Source organism: Phaenicophaeus curvirostris, chromosome 1 (genome assembly GCF_032191515.1).
Source record: "Phaenicophaeus curvirostris isolate KB17595 chromosome 1, BPBGC_Pcur_1.0, whole genome shotgun sequence".
NCBI lineage: Eukaryota > Metazoa > Chordata > Aves > Cuculiformes > Cuculidae > Phaenicophaeus > Phaenicophaeus curvirostris.
The window spans coordinates 99,357,093-99,374,069 of record NC_091392.1 but is presented as its reverse complement, the minus strand read 5'-3'; the positions used below and the strand labels follow the sequence as shown (position 1 = coordinate 99,374,069).

Here is a 16,977-nt window from a genome sequence, read left to right as displayed (position 1 = left end):
GGCACGGTTTAGTGTTTGATAGGAATGGTTGGACTCGATGATCCGGTGGGTCTCTTCCAACCTGGTTATTCTATGATTCTATGATTCTAACATTTCAACAGCTTTCAAAAACTGTGAAAACACTCAGAAGAGATGGAGCTCAGTCCTTCCAGCATTGTTGCACAACTCTGGTTCCTGTGTGCTGTTCTCTGCTTTGCCATGGATTCAGGGCAGCAACAGGGCACATCATTATATCTCCTCACAGCACCATCTCTCCCAGGTGTGCACTAGAAATCACAATGAGGTGTGTATGACTTTGCTGGGTAATGGCACAGATTCATAACTGAGCTGCTTTGCACTGCATGGATAGAAGACTCTACAAACATATGAACCATAAAGTTAATAAGGGATAACTATATATTTCTTCATTAAAATCATCAGCCGCTGATTTGTACCGGTTTTCTCTAGATGATTGCATGTAATAATATGCATGCCCTTTGTTTACGAATGCAAAAAAAACCATGGTATGTGTCATCTCTCTGTTAGTTCTTGATATGAGGAGCATTCGATCTATAATTCTGCAACTGGTATCACACCAAATCTGGAGACTGACCAGCCTCTGGCATAATTCAGCTGGTTTTGTACTTCCTTATAGCTGGTGACGGGGAGCTATTTGCTGCTGGCTCCCTACTGATTCACACCATCCAGTGTCTGTGTCAGTCTGATATGCAAAATATTTTTTCCATTTGACCATATGAAAAATACTACAGAGACCTGTCACACATTTGCAATTATGGGCTGAAAAATAAAGGGACAAGACTCCACATCTGCTTTGATAAAGCTCAGGTTTAGGCCAAAACCCCTGATTTTCACAACCCTGTGGAGGAAATGAAGGGTTTTTTTTAAAAAGGGTTTGGTTTTTTTCCCATGATATGAGAGCTTCAGGACCAAGAATAGAAGGATGAGTTATAAACCTTTCAAAGCAGAGATTTATCATGGAAATTTTGACAACCATCAATGTGAGCAATGCCGCCAGGCACCACTCACAATCCACAGCATCTTTCAAACCTGTCGGGGTTTTTTAGAAAGGACTAAAAATAAATCCAGAAATGCAGCAATGCACACACACACACACACACACACACACATTATTGTTGAAAGAAGAGCAGGTGGTGCTGCCAGCAGTGTAAACACAGAAAACAGCTAACAAACACCCAGTTAAGCAGCCTTTCCTAGCCACAGAAGCAGCACATTCAGAGCTCTTCTTGAGTTCTCCCAGTCTCCAAGCAAAAATCATCTGGGATCCTGGCTTTCTGTCATGACAAGGCCTGAGGACTTCCAAACATCTTGATCTCTTTCACCCAACATATTCACACGATTTCACCTCCTGACCTCTTGCGGATTATTGCCCTTCTGAAAATAACACACATGGAACAGCTGGTGAGGACAGAAACGTCTTGAATGTAAATAGCGCAGGTCTCTGAGACGAGGTTTACGTTCTCTCTTCTAGTCCCCCAACACTTGATCTGACCCGTATCCTCAAATAATAAAGAGGACAATCTGAAGGGGAAGAAGGATCAGTGCACTATGGATAGACCAGAAGGGCTCAAACAGCAAGCCTGGATAACTGCATGTTGAAACCCATCAGGGTCCACCACCTGCAGGGAAGGCAAAGAAGAAAACTGGAAACACTCCTAGAGTCTCAATATTTATCCTGAGCCTGAAGCAGAATAAAAGGATAACATTTTACCCCAGATTCTAGTTATTTCTCCCCAGCCCACCACCTGAAGAAGACTGAGGTCACAGGTTGTATCACACATATAAATCCTAGGGCTTGGTCACTTCTGTTTATGAAAGCATAACAAAACTTCGGTAAGAACCCACTGTATGTTTCAACCTAACCTCTTCATAGCCATTCTCCCCTAAGCACTTAGAAAAAAAGCAACTGTAATTTACACTTCTGCCATCTCCTTTAATTTCGTATCACCCCAAACCATGAGGTGTAATACATATTTACAGAAAGCAAAGGAGGTGGTAAAGACTGAAAGTGCAAAATGGTCAAAGGCTGCCACAGGGGAGCACATCTGCCTCTGTGTCAGAGCACCACACCCCAGGATGCGGCATCTCAGCCATGGTGAAAGACTGGAAGCCCTCCCACCACACCCAGACATCTCCACCATGCAGACACAGAAGGTCCACCTGATGTGGCTGGGAAGAGTTTATTCAGCTTGCTTCTGGAGGCTCCTACTTATCTCAGCCTTCATTTGCAAAGGAAAAACACTCTTTCAAAATTGAAGAGAAAACCAGCCTGCTGTTATCCCAGAGAGGCACATAATTGAGTCGGCATGATGCTGTATAATACCAAGCGCAGCAGATGGCTGTAGGCATCATCCAGTTTAGGATGACAAAGCTTGAACAAAAGAAAAACAGAAGGCAGGGAGTGCATCTTCTGTGCTAGGTTTCAGGGCAGGGGATGAACCTTCACACAATCAGTGTGTCGCCCAGCACACAGCCGGCTTCCAGCTCTCACACTGCCACATCGACAATGACCAAATGCCCAAGCCTGTAATTTAAAAGACGGGGAAAATCATGTGATCCCAGGTGGAAGGGACACAAAATAACTGACTGTCAGGTATCCTGTTTCTAAAGTCCACAGAAGAAAACCTCCAAAAATGTTCTTAGGATACCAACCCTAAACACCACAACTCTGATTTCTAGGACCATCCCACATGACCTGCAGGGATTCAGAAATACAATTATGATCTGCAAGTATCAACACACACCATTTCACTGTTGGGAGGTAAATTGCTGGTATGAAAGCATGCAGAAAAGGAGATGAGACGCATAGATCTGTACACTGGATCATGACTGGTGCCTCGTGGGGAGGGCTTGGTCTGCAGTGGCATTTAGAAGTTTATTTTTGCTGATTCCACCCCAAAGGATCACAGATATTAGGAGTGGAAACATTCCTTCCATTTCCCCAGGCGCCTTGCTCACAAAGCAGCTGGCAACAAGGTTCACGACGACAGACAGACTGGAGTAGACAAGAGTGATACAGCTCCACAGGAGGCAATACAGCACACTTGAACAATTTATAAATAAATCTCTGCTCTTTGTGAACATAACACAACTTACGTGCCCAGACTGACTAGTTTATAATAGCCACTGTGGTCACCGATCATCGCAGGACACAGGAGACAGCATTGTTACCTCTACAGTTGGGAGTGGCAAAAAGTCCTTTCGGCTACAGGGTAAAGCAGACCCTGATTCTGAACATGAATATTGCACATATTCTTGCCCATGTTGCAAAAGTGGAGACCTGCAAGTCACAACACCTGAGGTTTCAGTAGCCATAGTCACTTCAAGGGACCAAAGCGAAAACATCTTAACTGTACTCAGAGAGCCAGTCATGGGAACATTTTAGGGTAAAAGGAGTATTGGAAGAGTAGAAAAACACTTTGTGCTAGAGCAGTGCAGCAGATAGTCCTCCCAGATGTGGCCCTGGCAAGGAAAGTACCTGGCCATTAAGACATACTCCATGCAGTTCACTGAGCTTCCCCAGAACAGCCACGAGTCCCACAAGACTGGGACAAGGAGACATCATGCTGAGCAGAAGCCACTCAGGGCTCACTTTGCACAGTCACACCAGCCTGGTTGTGCCACCTTCATCCAGCAGCCAGCACCACTGCCAGGTTCCCAGAGCAGCTCCAGCCTGTGCTGTGTAGAGCTGTAAGAGAACATTTCCAGTCCACTCCCCTTGCTGAGCAAAAAGCATTTAGGAAGGAACAAAAGAAACCAAGGCAATATAAGTCTATTTTCTGAGCCCTACCATTCAGGTGCAGAAAATCCCAACTACCTGAGAGGCATCCAAATGCTATATGGGTCTCTGCTGCACAGACATTTTATGGTAAATCTCCAATAATCACCACAAAGAGTTATAGCCCTTTGTCCAGGAAGAAGGTATTTGCCTAATCCAAGAAACAATAAAGCACTGGAACTTATCAGGATAAATTGTTTCTTTGGTGGGTAGTTTTTAAACACTATTTAATTTCAATCTATGTTGTGGTACAAAAGTCTAAATATGACAGTTGGTTGCATATCTTATCGATATATCAGCCACACAATGACTGTGTGATTGGACAAACCATGAAACTCACTATGACTCAGTTTCCTCTTCAAGAAACTGAGGATATAAATGCCAAGTTATCATGCAGGAATGTTCTGAGGTGTGATACATTCACAAAGCACTATAAAAAGGCAAATGATAGCAATAGTAATATTTCACAAAGGCAGCAATCATTGTAAATTGATTAAAATCCAGCCAGGAGGAAATTTGCACTCTGCCTTCAGAGTGGAAGGTTTCCTGAAACTCTCTTGTTGGTTAGAGTTCATTAAACTTCCCTCAGTGGAACAAAACTCACCCATGGTAGCCATTAGATTAGCCTTCTGCTCCTCGTCTGGTCACAAAAAGCAACAGAAGGGTGAAAATAACAGGTCTTTTGAAAATGTTTCTGAAAAGATGAGGCATCTTAGAATAAATTTCTACACAGTTGGACAAAGAAAAAAAAAGGGCAACACCATTTGCTAAAAAATTTGACAGCCGCCTGCTATTTTGGAGAGCTCTCCTCTAATTGCAGGCACCTGCTGTGGCATGGTATATTCTAAAATACATCTCAACAGTAATGCTGCTTGGCAGCAGCCAAGTCCCCACAGGAGGGATGCTGCAATCCCAGTCTTCACAGGAATTGGGGGTTTCTTCCAGGGTAACATTTGAATGGAAATTCAAATAAATCCACTGTGAGCCTCTTTTCTTGTTCCACCTCTCCTCATTTCTACCACATCACCTCGCGATCTCTTCCTCCTTTCTTCCCTGCATTTAACTGCACTTTCCTATTCCCTCTCCCCCCAGCATCCTCAGCCCCCTCACCCACCCACAAGACAAGATTTAGGCTAGATTACTCCATTTGTTATTTTCTTGGCTTTTGAAATAGTTTTTCCTTCTCTCTCTGCTCTTGCCATGCTCTGTGTTCCACATGCTATAAGCCCGGAAATTTGAGACAATCCTTTCCAAGCAGCACTGCTTCAAAATACACGAGGGTCACCAAATGCCCTCATCTGCACATCCTTGTGGCTGCACCTGCCTCTCACCACCTGCAGCAGCTCCTCCCTCTGGCTTTTGTACAGGTCACCATCGTCTCCTATTGCTCCTTCATCCTTGCTCCGCTCCAACTCTTTTACCACCTGCCACCACCCCTCCAGCCAGAGGTTCTGTGAGTTCTGCTTCAATCATTGCTGGGTACAGGTCCTAAGAGACAGATAAAGGCACCCTCAGAACTGGTAGTCAAGGGACTTGGTTTCTATGGCCAGGTCTTCCTCACAACACATGGCAAATTATTCAGTTGTCTTTGCCACAGATTTCTATCTGTAAAGTAGTATTTGTACTTCAAAGTCTGCCAAGCGCTGAGCTGCTCTGGTGACAGGGATCATAGATGAGTTTCTGGCAGCTCCCCCTGGGAGCAGGAGATCCCAGATCTGCCAAGTGAACATTTACAAGCATGTGCATCAAGCTTCTTTCCCAGCCAGATACCAGCTTGGCACCCGTGCTGCGTAGCCACGCAGAGCTCCTCTTTCTTTTCAGAGGTGACCTCTTTCCAGGATTTCTTTAATTGCCTGCAGCAGACGCAGTGGAACGTGGGACAGAAGAGAACTAGGGAGAGGTAGACAGGATAGGAGGATATGCTGAGGATGGGGACACTGCGTCCTCTCATTCTCACTGTCCAGTCTCGCCCCAGACAGCAAAGGAAGCCTACACACTGCCAACATTCGCTGTAGGTGATGAGCTTTGGAATTCAATAAGCCCAAGCCAAGGCTCTCTGCTGGTGCAAAGGGCTGCTGATATCAGCCCTAGCGTTAAGTGTCAGGTAAGGCTTTCTGACATCCACCTTCTGTGTCACCCAGGGTGTGTCACTGGCAGCAGGCCAAAGGAAAAGCAGCTGGAAGCTTACTGATACCAGGAAGCTCAGAGTCCAGGCAGGCAACAGACCTGCACATTTCAGACCAAGCAGAAAATCAAAGTCTTAGAAACAGAGGCAAGAACCCCCCGAGGAAGGGATGCTCCAGACTAGGGCAGCAAGATATCACAGAGGGGACTGCTTTACCCTTCTAATGAACTGCACGCACTTTATGAGGCCTCAATAGCCTTCCTGAAGGCCTCAATGACTGTAGACACCCTCTTTGGCCTAGTCTCCGTGGCATTTTACTGGTGCACTACCTTTCAAAGACAACAGTCTACCAGTTCCAGCGCTTCAAGGAGTGATCCAGGTGCCAACAGACAGTGCCCGCTTCCAAATGCGAAAATCAGAAAGAGGGAGATACTGAGTGCACTGTAGTCAGGTCTGCAGCGGTCAATGGACAAGTTAAAGAACGGATTTTTACAGACAATGAAACAATAACTGTTAGATAGCTTTCATTAACATCCCAAATTTTTATAAAGTTTCCCCTGATCTCCTTGGAGACTTTTAAAATGTCGACAGCCTGAAAGAATAAAGAGAAACGGCAAGAAGACAGAGGACAAGGGTAGCAAGGAAATTAAGGGCACTAAGAACCATCAGCACAACTAGGAAAAAAGGGGGAGATAAAAGAAGTCCTAGGTAAAGTAGAGATTCAGACCTACAGGAAAAGGAGTAGTGGAACCTATAATATACATAAGGAAGCAGGATGTAGAAAAGGAGGGACCAGGAATCCCTGATAAATCCAAGTTGAGTTGATGTGGTCTAAGGAACAAAGAACCTGATTATTCCCTGATAAAAATATTACTTATGCCTGAGTGACATCACCACCGAATCTTGAACCAGAAGGTTCATAGGAAACAAGGAGACAGGAACCTGCTAATTGTTTTATAATGTCCAGGAGAGGCTTTATGTATGCACAACTCTCTAGCTTTCACATATATCAAAGTTGTTTGCTACTATGCTAAAAAATAAACTGTATAGCATCAAAGTGTTAGTCTATACAGACTCACTGGTCCTTCACATCACTGCCAGGAAAGGAGAAACAATGGACTGAAGAGACTAAGAGTGAAACATGCATTTCCAGGCACTGGGTTCACATTCACCCTAGGACATCTTCACTGAGTGCTACCAAGAGGCAGCACCAATGTTACAACGACCTTGAACCCCTCCAGGTAGCATCAGGTTACTTTGGTGCCTTCACTTGCTTCACTACTGCAGCTCATTGCCAGCACTGTGTCAGCTCCCAAAGCTGCAGTGGGAATGACAGGCCGGACAAGACTAGATCAAGGCTCACTGCTTCCCTCCTGGGGGGGTGTGCTCCAGGGCATCCAGACTGAAAAAGACCTTGTTTAGAGAACTCACAGTGGGGAAAAAAAGCCCTCATTTAAACAAAAGCAACAAGCGAATTGCTGTTGCCACATTTAGCACCAACTACAAACCCTTGTTGGTGATGTGGGTGACTGAGTACAGGCAGGGAGAGAAACAAGCTACAGGAGGAAGAAGCAGAGCTCTTCCCTTCCTCAGCAAAATGCTGCTGTGAACCAGCGGGAACTCCAAGAGGGAAATTTCTCCCACTGCCCACGAGACACAGACACAGGCTGATCAGAGACCAACACGCTGTCTATGGGTGAGTGGCCCATATGAGATGTGAGCCAAACACAACATCCTCTCCTCCCCAAAACCTTTTTCCTCATCGACAGCTGCCAACAGGAGGGTGCAAGCAACCCGATGGGCAGGAGCTCGGGGACCCTCTCCCTCCTCGCAGGCTCTTTTCTCTCTGCTAAATTCAATCCACTAATAAGCACCAGCTGAAGGCACCGCTCCCACAGTCAAGCGTGCCTTCAGCAGGAACAGTTTGCAGCAAAAAACACCCAGTCTAGAAGGATTTCTCCCTCCCAGGAAACCGTGTGGTTGAAAGCAACTGAATTAGCCCCAAGGCAGGGAGCGCCTGGCCGCTTCCCCACAGGAAAAGAACTGATAATAGAGTTAAGAGTAAAGAGGAGGCGTTCAAGGCCAGGTTGTATGGTGCCTTGAGCTGCCTGGCCTGGTGGGAGGCATCCCTGCCCATGGCAGGGGGGCTGGAACCAGATGGGCTTTAAGGTACCTCCCAACCCAAACCAATGGCATCTAGGCTTGTATCAGAAACGGTGTGACCAGCAGGTCCAGGGAGGTTATTCTCCCTCTGTACTCGGCACTGGTGAGACCGCTCCTCGAATCCTGTGTTCATTTCTGGGCCCCTCACCACAAGAAGGATGTTGAGGCTCTCGAGCGAGTCCAGAGAAGAGCAACAAAGCTGGTGAAGGGGCTGGAGAACAGGCCTTATGAGGAGCGGCTGAGAGAGCTGGGGTTGTTTAGCCTGGAGAAGAGGAGGCTGAGGGGTGACCTCATTGCTCTCTACAACTACCTGAAAGGAGGTTGTGGAGAGGAGGGTGCTGGCCTCTTCTCCCAAGTGACAGGGGACAGGACAAGAGGGAATGGCTTCAAGCTCCGCCAGGGGAGATTTAGGCTGGACATTAGGAAAAAATTTTTCACAGAAAGGGTCATTGGGCACTGGAACAGGCTGCCCAGGGAGGTGGTTGATTCACCTTCCCTGGAGGTGTTTAAGGCACGGGTGGACAAGATGCTGAAGGGCATGGTTTAGTGATTGATGGGAATGGTTGGACTCGATGATCCAGTGGGTCCTTTCCAACCTACTGATTCCATGATTGTATGATAAGAGAAGAGGCACAAAGCGGGCTTCAGGCCACGCCCCTTCTATAGGCCACGCCCACACCGCATCGTGTGGGCCGTCCCTTCAGGCCTCGCCCCCTTTAGGGCCACGCCCCCACTCGGCGGCTTCCCGGACGAGCACGGCGCGGCTCGGCGCGGAGCACGCCGGGAGTTGTAGTCCGCCGCCGCGACCTCCCCGCTCCGGGGAGCGGGGAGGTCGCGGCGGCGGACTACAACTCCCGGCGTGCTCCGCGGCGGGGCGCCGTGAGGCAGAGCGTGGCTGCCATGGGCTGGGGGTTGCGTGTGGCGGCGGCGGGCGGTCTGGCGGTGTGGGCGCAGCGGCGGCGGGCGGCGGCCGCCCGGGGTGCCGGCGGGGAGCGGCGGGAGCTGGAGCTGAAGCTGGTGCAGGTGGTGTTCCGGCACGGGGCGCGCACCCCGCTGCGGCCGCTCCCGGGGCCGGCGCCGGTGAGGAACGGGGCTGCGGGGCTGCTGACTTGCTTCCATCAGACTGGAAATTGCGGGCGGGGGGCTTCCAAGGCAGCATCGAGAATAAATTTAGGGGAAAAGTGGCTGCTACCGTCCTTGGGAACATTCGGAGCCAGGTTGGATGGGGCTCTCAGCAGCCCTACCCAGTGGGAGATGTCCCTGCCCATCGCAGGGGGTTGGAACTGGGTGAGCTTTAAGGTCCCTTCCAATCCAGACCATTCTGTTAATTCTGTGAAGAGGTCCCTGCTCACGGCTGGGAGGGTTGGGCCGGGTGACCTTCATGGTTCTTTCCAATCCAAGCCATTCCATGATTCTCTGAAAACGTGGGAATTTGGGAGTTCATGTGGAAGGGCAGTAGTGTGGTCCAGCCACCTGGTAGTGGGGTGGGTGACGGTGGAGGGAACAGTCTCCAGGGAACAGTCTCCGCAGGAATCCCGCAGAGAAAGGATGCAGGGGTGAGCATCACAGAGCTGAGGCAATAACAGGAGTTATTGCTGTCCCTGGTACTTTGTTCTTTGACGCCCAGTGCTGAGCGGTTCCCCGCAACATTACACGTTACACCAGGTACTGGGCAACATACGCTTTCTTGCATCAGTGTCACTGCGATGGATCCGCCTCCAGCGAGGCAGATATTAGTTCTGGTACTTCGCTAAAGAAACTTTTTGATGTATAACAAGGAGCAGTAATAGCTACTTCTGACAGCTTCTTCTCCTTTAAGCAAAGAGGAGCAAGCATTGCACTTCACACACATCATCGTTGTGTGCGCTGCATGGAGAGATCTCTTTGGCTCTGGGTTGTGGTATTGGCAAAGCAGCACACAATTACAGCCCGGCATTGGTTTCATGCTCTTGAAAGTCCTCATTTTCCACTGAAGCACTGTTTGTTTTGGAACAGGTGGAATGGCATCCGTCTCTTTTAGATGTGCCTGCTGAGACTAAGTTTGACTATGTGGTCACTGACCTAAACGGAGGGCCTCAACCTCCTTCAGTCTATGAGGAGCAATACAAAAAGATCACATTTAAGGTGAGGCTGTGTTTCATAATGGCTTCATGTTCCCTTTGTAGACTTGTTTCTTTCCATTTTCCACTGGACACCCTTCCTTTTCTTTGCTCTTAGGGTGGTGCAATTGCAGGACAGCTGACAACAGTAGGGATGCAGCAGATGTTTGCCCTGGGGCAAAGGCTGAGGAGAAGCTACATTGAAGAAGCCAATTTTCTCTCACCAACATTTAAGCCTGATGAGGTCTTGTGAGTCTCTTATTTCCCTGCTGAACCTTCCCTTGCTTTCCTCTCTTGATAAGCAGCTCCGTGCTAGGGAAGCTTTCTGACCAGCATAGAATTCACACACAGATCAGCTGGCCCTTAGGCCTTCATCTTTGCTCAGCCTGCAGAGCCAGGTACTAGAATTCACTCGTGACAAAGCATCCAATTTCCCAACAGTCTTGAGAGGGATGCCAAGGACAGATTCATCTAGGTTTAGCCATTGATAGTGGTATTATGCGCTTTTATGGTGAGTGAAAAGAAATGGGCGTTTCTGGAGCACAGTTTAACTCACTGTAGATTAAACAGCTGAAGTTCAGTGAGATGGAGTGTACCCCTGCTGCTCACATCAGTAATGCTGGAAGTGCCTGGTCTAGGATGAGATTAAAATCACACCAGGAAAGCACCCTTTTGTCATCTTCAGTGTCTCTGAAGGAAGGTTAAAGGGCAATTCACATGTAGGTGTCTGGTTTTTAAGATAGCTATAGTAAGGTGAGATGAATCCCACCAACACATTTCCAAAGCCACAGTGAAAGCAGAATCCTCTACTCCAGCAAGTCCTCCGCAGCTGCAGCCCAAACCGTCTGAAGGAGAAAGTGCTACATCAGAAACTGCTTTCTCTCTTTCAGCGTCCGTTCCACTAATATTTTCCGGAACTTGGAGTCCACACGGTGCTTGCTGGCTGGGCTCTTCCAACAGCAGAAAGAAGGTTGGGGAGACTTCTAACCAGTGCCTTGCCTTTCTCAGTCTTCCCTAGATGCATACACACCTCGTACATCCCGGCTTCCTTTGGCTCCTGGTTGTTACTTCTTCCCTGGTGGTTTGTACCTGGCCCTATTCTCCATACTATCCTGGTTCTATATGTTCCTTATCAACTTGTCCCTTGCTCCCTCTCTTTGTGTAGCTTGCTGCTGCTGCTCAGGTTGGATCTGTTGCCATGAATGCTGCAATTTCAGACCTACTGAGGAGGTTAGCATTAACCCACTTCAGAATCAAGGGGGCAAGAATTTTCAGATCCAGTGCTCATAAGATGCACATCTGAGAAAAGTTGCTCGGAGAAACCTGAGTAGCTCAGCCACAGGAATACCAAGATCCTTTACAAGTTCAGTATCTGGAGTAACTATCAGCTGTATCCTACAGCTGACAACTACCTGTGTGTCCTAGAAATATGCTCTGGCTTTCGAAGATCTCCGTTCTGTTCCCTCTGTATTCAGTTCCAGGAACAAATAGCAAAAGTGACTTGCCAGAGCTCCTTACACCTCCTGACAGAGAAACTAATTTTTGTCACATAGAAACACTAGAAAGAATGAACAGCTGAAAGCTTTACAAGGTAGATAGCAGACATCCCTAAGGAATTAAATGCTGTGTGCACAGAAACAAGCACAGTGGCTCATGTTGCAGGTAATAGCTCAGGGGGAATTGCTAGCTGACAACAATGGACTTGAGCACAAAGACTGTGGGAGTGATTAATAAAGACACCCAGACCCAGATGCAGTAGTGATCACAGAAGCTTCCTTCTCATTCCACAGGATCTGTTGTCATTGTCACTGATGAAGCAAGCTCTGAAATCCTCTACCCCAATTACTACAACTGCCAGCACCTGAAATGCTTGAGCAGGTAATTGCCAGCCATACCTCCCCTTATGATTTTACTGCTGTTTCATTTCAGCAGCACTAATTTAAAACAGCATGTTTTCTTCACATTTCCTATTTTCTTCCTCTGCCACTTACTGTTCTTCGGGAATGGTTAGCTAGTTGTATAAAATACTCAGTGAGCAGAGTCGTATACCAAGCAGAGGCACCAGAAGAAAAAAATATAGACTTTTTCTTGAAAGACTGATTTAATTTAGTCTGTGTCTAGCAAACACTCATTACTAGCTAGTGTACAGCTGTTCTGCAGCATTGCTGCAGGATAGAATTTACGTCATCTACATCCCTTAGCAAGTTTTTCAAGTGTGGAGATATTTGGCCTCCTTTTTATATTTAACTTCCAGTTCATGGGTTATTGCAATGTTCCTGTCACATTTGCACCTTGAAGAAACTGAAATATACTGGCCTTGACACATTTAACAGAAACTAATGAAGTAAAATAAAAAACATCCCACACAGAAAGAACACCCATGTTTGCTAAGTATTCTAATTGTCTGTGTCAGGTTGGGCATGGGGCCAAAACTGAACAAGAGGCAAACATATTATAGTTTAGTTGGATTATACGTTAGCAAATCTTTGCCCAAAATTCAAGAGTCGTCAGAATTTGCTTGCAAAAGCTCATTATGTGATGCTTGACTCTGCAGGCAGAGGGTTGTTCTTGACAGTGGTGAGGTGATGGCCCACAGAAGCAGTACACTCAGCCTCCTTCAGTAACATCAACTGTCCAAAAAGGGAGTGAACTGCAAGTTCTTCTTTTCCCTCCCCTCCAAGCCTACCAACTGAGCACATTCTTTGACCATGTCAAGGTAGATGGTGGTTTTTTTAAGCTGCGGTAGGAAGTACCACCTCAGTTTACAGTCTGCTTATGGCAGAATTTCTTAACACATTTGATTTCAAACAGAAACTGGAGCTGTTCCTAGAAAAATAAAAAGCAAACTTAGAAAACTTTCCCACCTCCTCCCCAACAGATCAGAGTCAGAGAAAACAAAACCTATGGAACATATCTTGCTTGAAGTACACGGACAGCATGGGTATTGTCAGCTAAACTTAAACAGCTAAAATAAAATTTCAAAGAGTGTAAAGAGGCAAATGGCTTCTAACAAAGCAAGAGGTGAATGTAAGCTATGCGTATCTAGGTGTTTCCTTTTTCTCACACTACACAGCAATCAGTTCAAAGCTTCTACCCTTTCTTCTTTCATGAGGTAGTTAAAGGCGACTCCCTGAATGCATGGGCTTGTACTATTCTAGTGTGACCAGATCTGTTAATTGATATACAGCCCTTGTTTATGGGAACCACTTCAGAAGTGTTTGCATCTCATCTTAATTTCCCTCCCCCAGCCTCTGAGAGCAGATAGCCAGATCCAGTCCTTGACACCTAGACACAAGTGTCTGTCTGCTCTGCAGCTTAGACTCCTAACATCAGGAAAAAACACAACGAAAAAACATACAAACCCAGAAGGTAGTCTGATGTGTGAAAAAGCTGTTTTGTTCTCTTTTCTTCATTCCCTAACAGGCACAAGCTGAAGAATGCTCTGCAACAGCCCGGCATCTCTGATGACTTGAAAACAATTAAGGAGAAGATGGGTATTGAGGATGATAACCCTGTGGATTTTTTTCTCCTCCTTGATAACATTCGTGCTGAGCAGGTGAGCTGAGCAGTTCTGTTGCACTGTCAAACAGAAACATCCCTTTACCATGCACATGGAGGAAACCAGAGTGCCAACATCCACTGATATCAGTGAGTACCCCAGTACCTTTCTACACCATCCAGGAAGTTTCTAGAAATATTGTGGCCTTTTTAAAAAGCAAGATGTGGAGTCAGCCTCGCTCGAGGATGGATGAAGACCCATCTCCAGTAGTTATGCTTTTACCTTGAAATCCAGTATTCTCTTTCAAGTGTAACGAAGTAGAGCTACACAAGAGCAGCTGGGCCTTCCTTGCCACGTTACAAAGTGCTTTCCCTTTTCTGGCAGTCAGCACCTGAACAGTCATCTTAATCCTGGTTCCAGGACATTGTCCATGAGCCAGATTACTTCTGCTGCTGGAAGGGAGCTGGGTGTGTTTGTACCCCACTTAGTACCTCGTTTTTGCTGGTAGGTAATTGGTCTGGCTGTGGGTTGAATAGCTCCAGGCATTATTCTCCCTTCATGCAGAAATGCACCCTCAAGAACAAATGTCCGTCCTTTTGGTAGTCGGAGCAAGTCTGTGTGTTTAAAACCATCCTAGAACTCATACGAATACTGTTTTACAATACTGAGCACAAATACTGTGATATAAACAGGTGTTTTCTGGGAGCCGTTATCTGTGTTTTGAGGCTGGGTTCAGAAAGGCTCAAACCCTTGTTACAGTACCTCTTCTCCTTCCAGGTGCACAATCTGCCAAGCTGCCCTGTGCTGAAAAACTTTGAGCAGACAGTTGAGCGTCGATCTGTTGACTCAATGCTTTTTCTTCTGGAAAAAGACGGTTCAAGGTATCCATGCCCGCAGCCTTGGAGGCGGTCTTAGGCTTACCCGGCTGGGTGAGCTGTGGCAGAGAGGAGTCCTTTCTGATCTGCTGCATTCCCCGACCCAGAGGCTACTGCCCTCTACTGATGCTTGTGCCTTAGTGTAAAGTCGAGTCGGGAACATTGGGAAAAAGGGAGTCCATGCTGAGGATGCTAAGATGTGGGATTGCATCCTCTTTTGCTGACAGTCATGGAGACAGTAGTGAGCCGCTGGGGTAGGCAGTAAATGCCTCGGTTGCCATGGTTGTTTAAATGAACTTGTGTCAAAGGCAAAAGCAGAAGAGAACAGGAGATGCTTCCAGCTTGAGCACTGAGGCTGCACAGGCCAGGCTGCCCTTGCAGGTGCACAACCTCAATCTGAATTCCAGCCTGGGAATTTCATCTCGGGGATGGCACCAGCATAGCTGGGCTGAGAAGTGTTGATGCTAGTGGAAAAAGACGATGCCGGGCCCTGCACACATGTAACTACTTGCAAAAGAATCTGCTGCTACATGCAGTTAATTACCTCCTCCACAGTTGTTTGTAAGGGTGGCTGAGTTGTTAGCCTTTTCTTTCACCTGTGTTAGAGATCTCAGTTACTGAAAGACTGATTTCTCTCACTCCCACTACATCCAGGAGAGCCACAGTCACACTTATCCTCTATTTCCACAGGTGTATTCATTAGGTAGAGGGAGTTCCTTCACATCAGAAGTTGTCTAAAGATCTTTGTTCAATACTGATTTGTAAATTTAGCTGCCCCCTTAAATCCTGCCCCCTCTCCCCAGCCCCTTCTTGTCAAAGACCCCAAGAATTTCAGTTTCTGTTTTGTACTCAACTGCATTCTTCTTCCCTAGCTGAAAACCAAAAATCACAACTAGGGAAACAAAATAGCATGCAGAACATCAAGGTGTTTCCAGGTTTCCCTTTATGTGGGCCACACCTCATGATACTGCTTGTTAACACCTCTCCCCTCCCAGGCTGCAATCACCTTAGAATCTCTGTGGCAACTATGCAACTGCTGAAATTAAAAGTAACAATAGAAATTGCACTTAATAGTTCTTAGCTACACTTGTTACATGTTATCAAGTTGCATGAGAAAAGTATGTGTGAGTTGTATGAGAAAGATTAAAAGAATTTTAAACAAAGGTGCTTGTTTAAAATTATTTAATTTGAAAGTTTAAAAAACTATTTCTGCTTCTTTTATAGAGAAGTTCTTCAGATGAGCATTGGTCTCCTTTTCCACGCTTTACAAAAGAACATTACTGAAGCAGTAGATCCCTCATCTCCAGCTGAAAAGGCCAGGTACGGAGCAGATCTCTTTCTCTAATCATTATAAATTCTGAAAAGGTGGGTTAGAAAGGTGCTGAATGTGTGAGGTGAAGAGAATGAGTGCTACTGACTGCATAGAACAGAGATAATAATTTAGGTTTGATTTTGGTTTTTTTTTTTCCTTCCCTTTTTATCAGAAAGCTCATTCTCTATGCTTCCCATGACACTACCCTTATTCCTCTCCTGGTGGCACTGGGCACCTTTGATCGCAAGTGGCCTCCATATGCTGCTGATGTGACCCTGGAACTATATCAGCACCAGCAATCCAAAGAGTGGTTTGTTCGCATGTCTTACCATGGAGAGGTAAGAGCCATGGGGAAATCCTTCATACAAATCTTTGGCTGTTGGTCTTGCCATGCATGTGTATAAAGCTGTGAAGCAAGACTTGTTCTGAGCACACCATCAAGCCAGAAAACAAGACACCTACAGCACATCCATGGTTGCTAAGACGAGTCTTGAGCTGGCTGTGGATCTTGTGTGACCTTAGGCAAAGAGTTTGAGCCTCTGCCTCCCTGTGTTTGCCTCGACTAGTGTATTTCCTAGCCAGAGGATTCATCAGTATCAGCAAAAAAAGGCTTTTGCAACGTACAAGATGTGTGATTTTGTCTTATTTTTGCCTTTGCAGGAGCAAGTGGTAAAAGGATGTAGAGCAGGTCTCTGCCCACTCGAAGAATTTCTAGAAGCTCTTCAGCAATACTCGGTCAGTCCAGAGGAGTACAGCAACCTGTGCTTCCAAACGGAGGGGAATCAGCCAGCTGATTCATAAATAAGTTGTCTTAAATTAAAATTAGTTTATTGTCACAATCTTTGACTAATTTACCTTATGTTCTTGCTAACCTTTCCTACTGTAAAGATATTTTAGATGAGGGGACTTCTTCCTACCAGACACAGGGTGGCACAGTGTCACCTTTCACTGTTAGCAGCCAGATGAAACGAGCCACATAACTGAATGGCTCGAGTTCACTCCTGAGGTAGCCACACAAAAGCTCAGAGAGGCTGAAAAGAGCAAGGGAGAGAACAGACCTTTTTAAATTGCCCTGCTGCTTCAGAAATACAAGAAAAAGCATACCTGA

At 46.4% G+C, this 16,977-nt stretch overlaps 1 protein-coding gene across 1 annotated transcript; it reads left to right on the top strand.

The window, feature by feature from the left end:
- The first annotated feature begins 8,976 nt into the window (after positions 1-8,976).
- On the top strand, positions 8,977-16,708 carry ACP6 (acid phosphatase 6, lysophosphatidic). Its single transcript, XM_069869853.1, has 10 exons — positions 8,977-9,164; positions 10,080-10,208; positions 10,302-10,432; positions 11,074-11,153; positions 11,974-12,061; positions 13,607-13,739; positions 14,460-14,563; positions 15,782-15,877; positions 16,042-16,207; positions 16,530-16,708. Exons 1-10 carry the CDS (start codon positions 8,985-8,987, stop codon positions 16,668-16,670), a joined length of 1,248 nt encoding a protein of 415 aa, XP_069725954.1. The 5' UTR covers positions 8,977-8,984; the 3' UTR covers positions 16,671-16,708.
- The last annotated feature ends 269 nt before the right edge of the window (positions 16,709-16,977 follow it).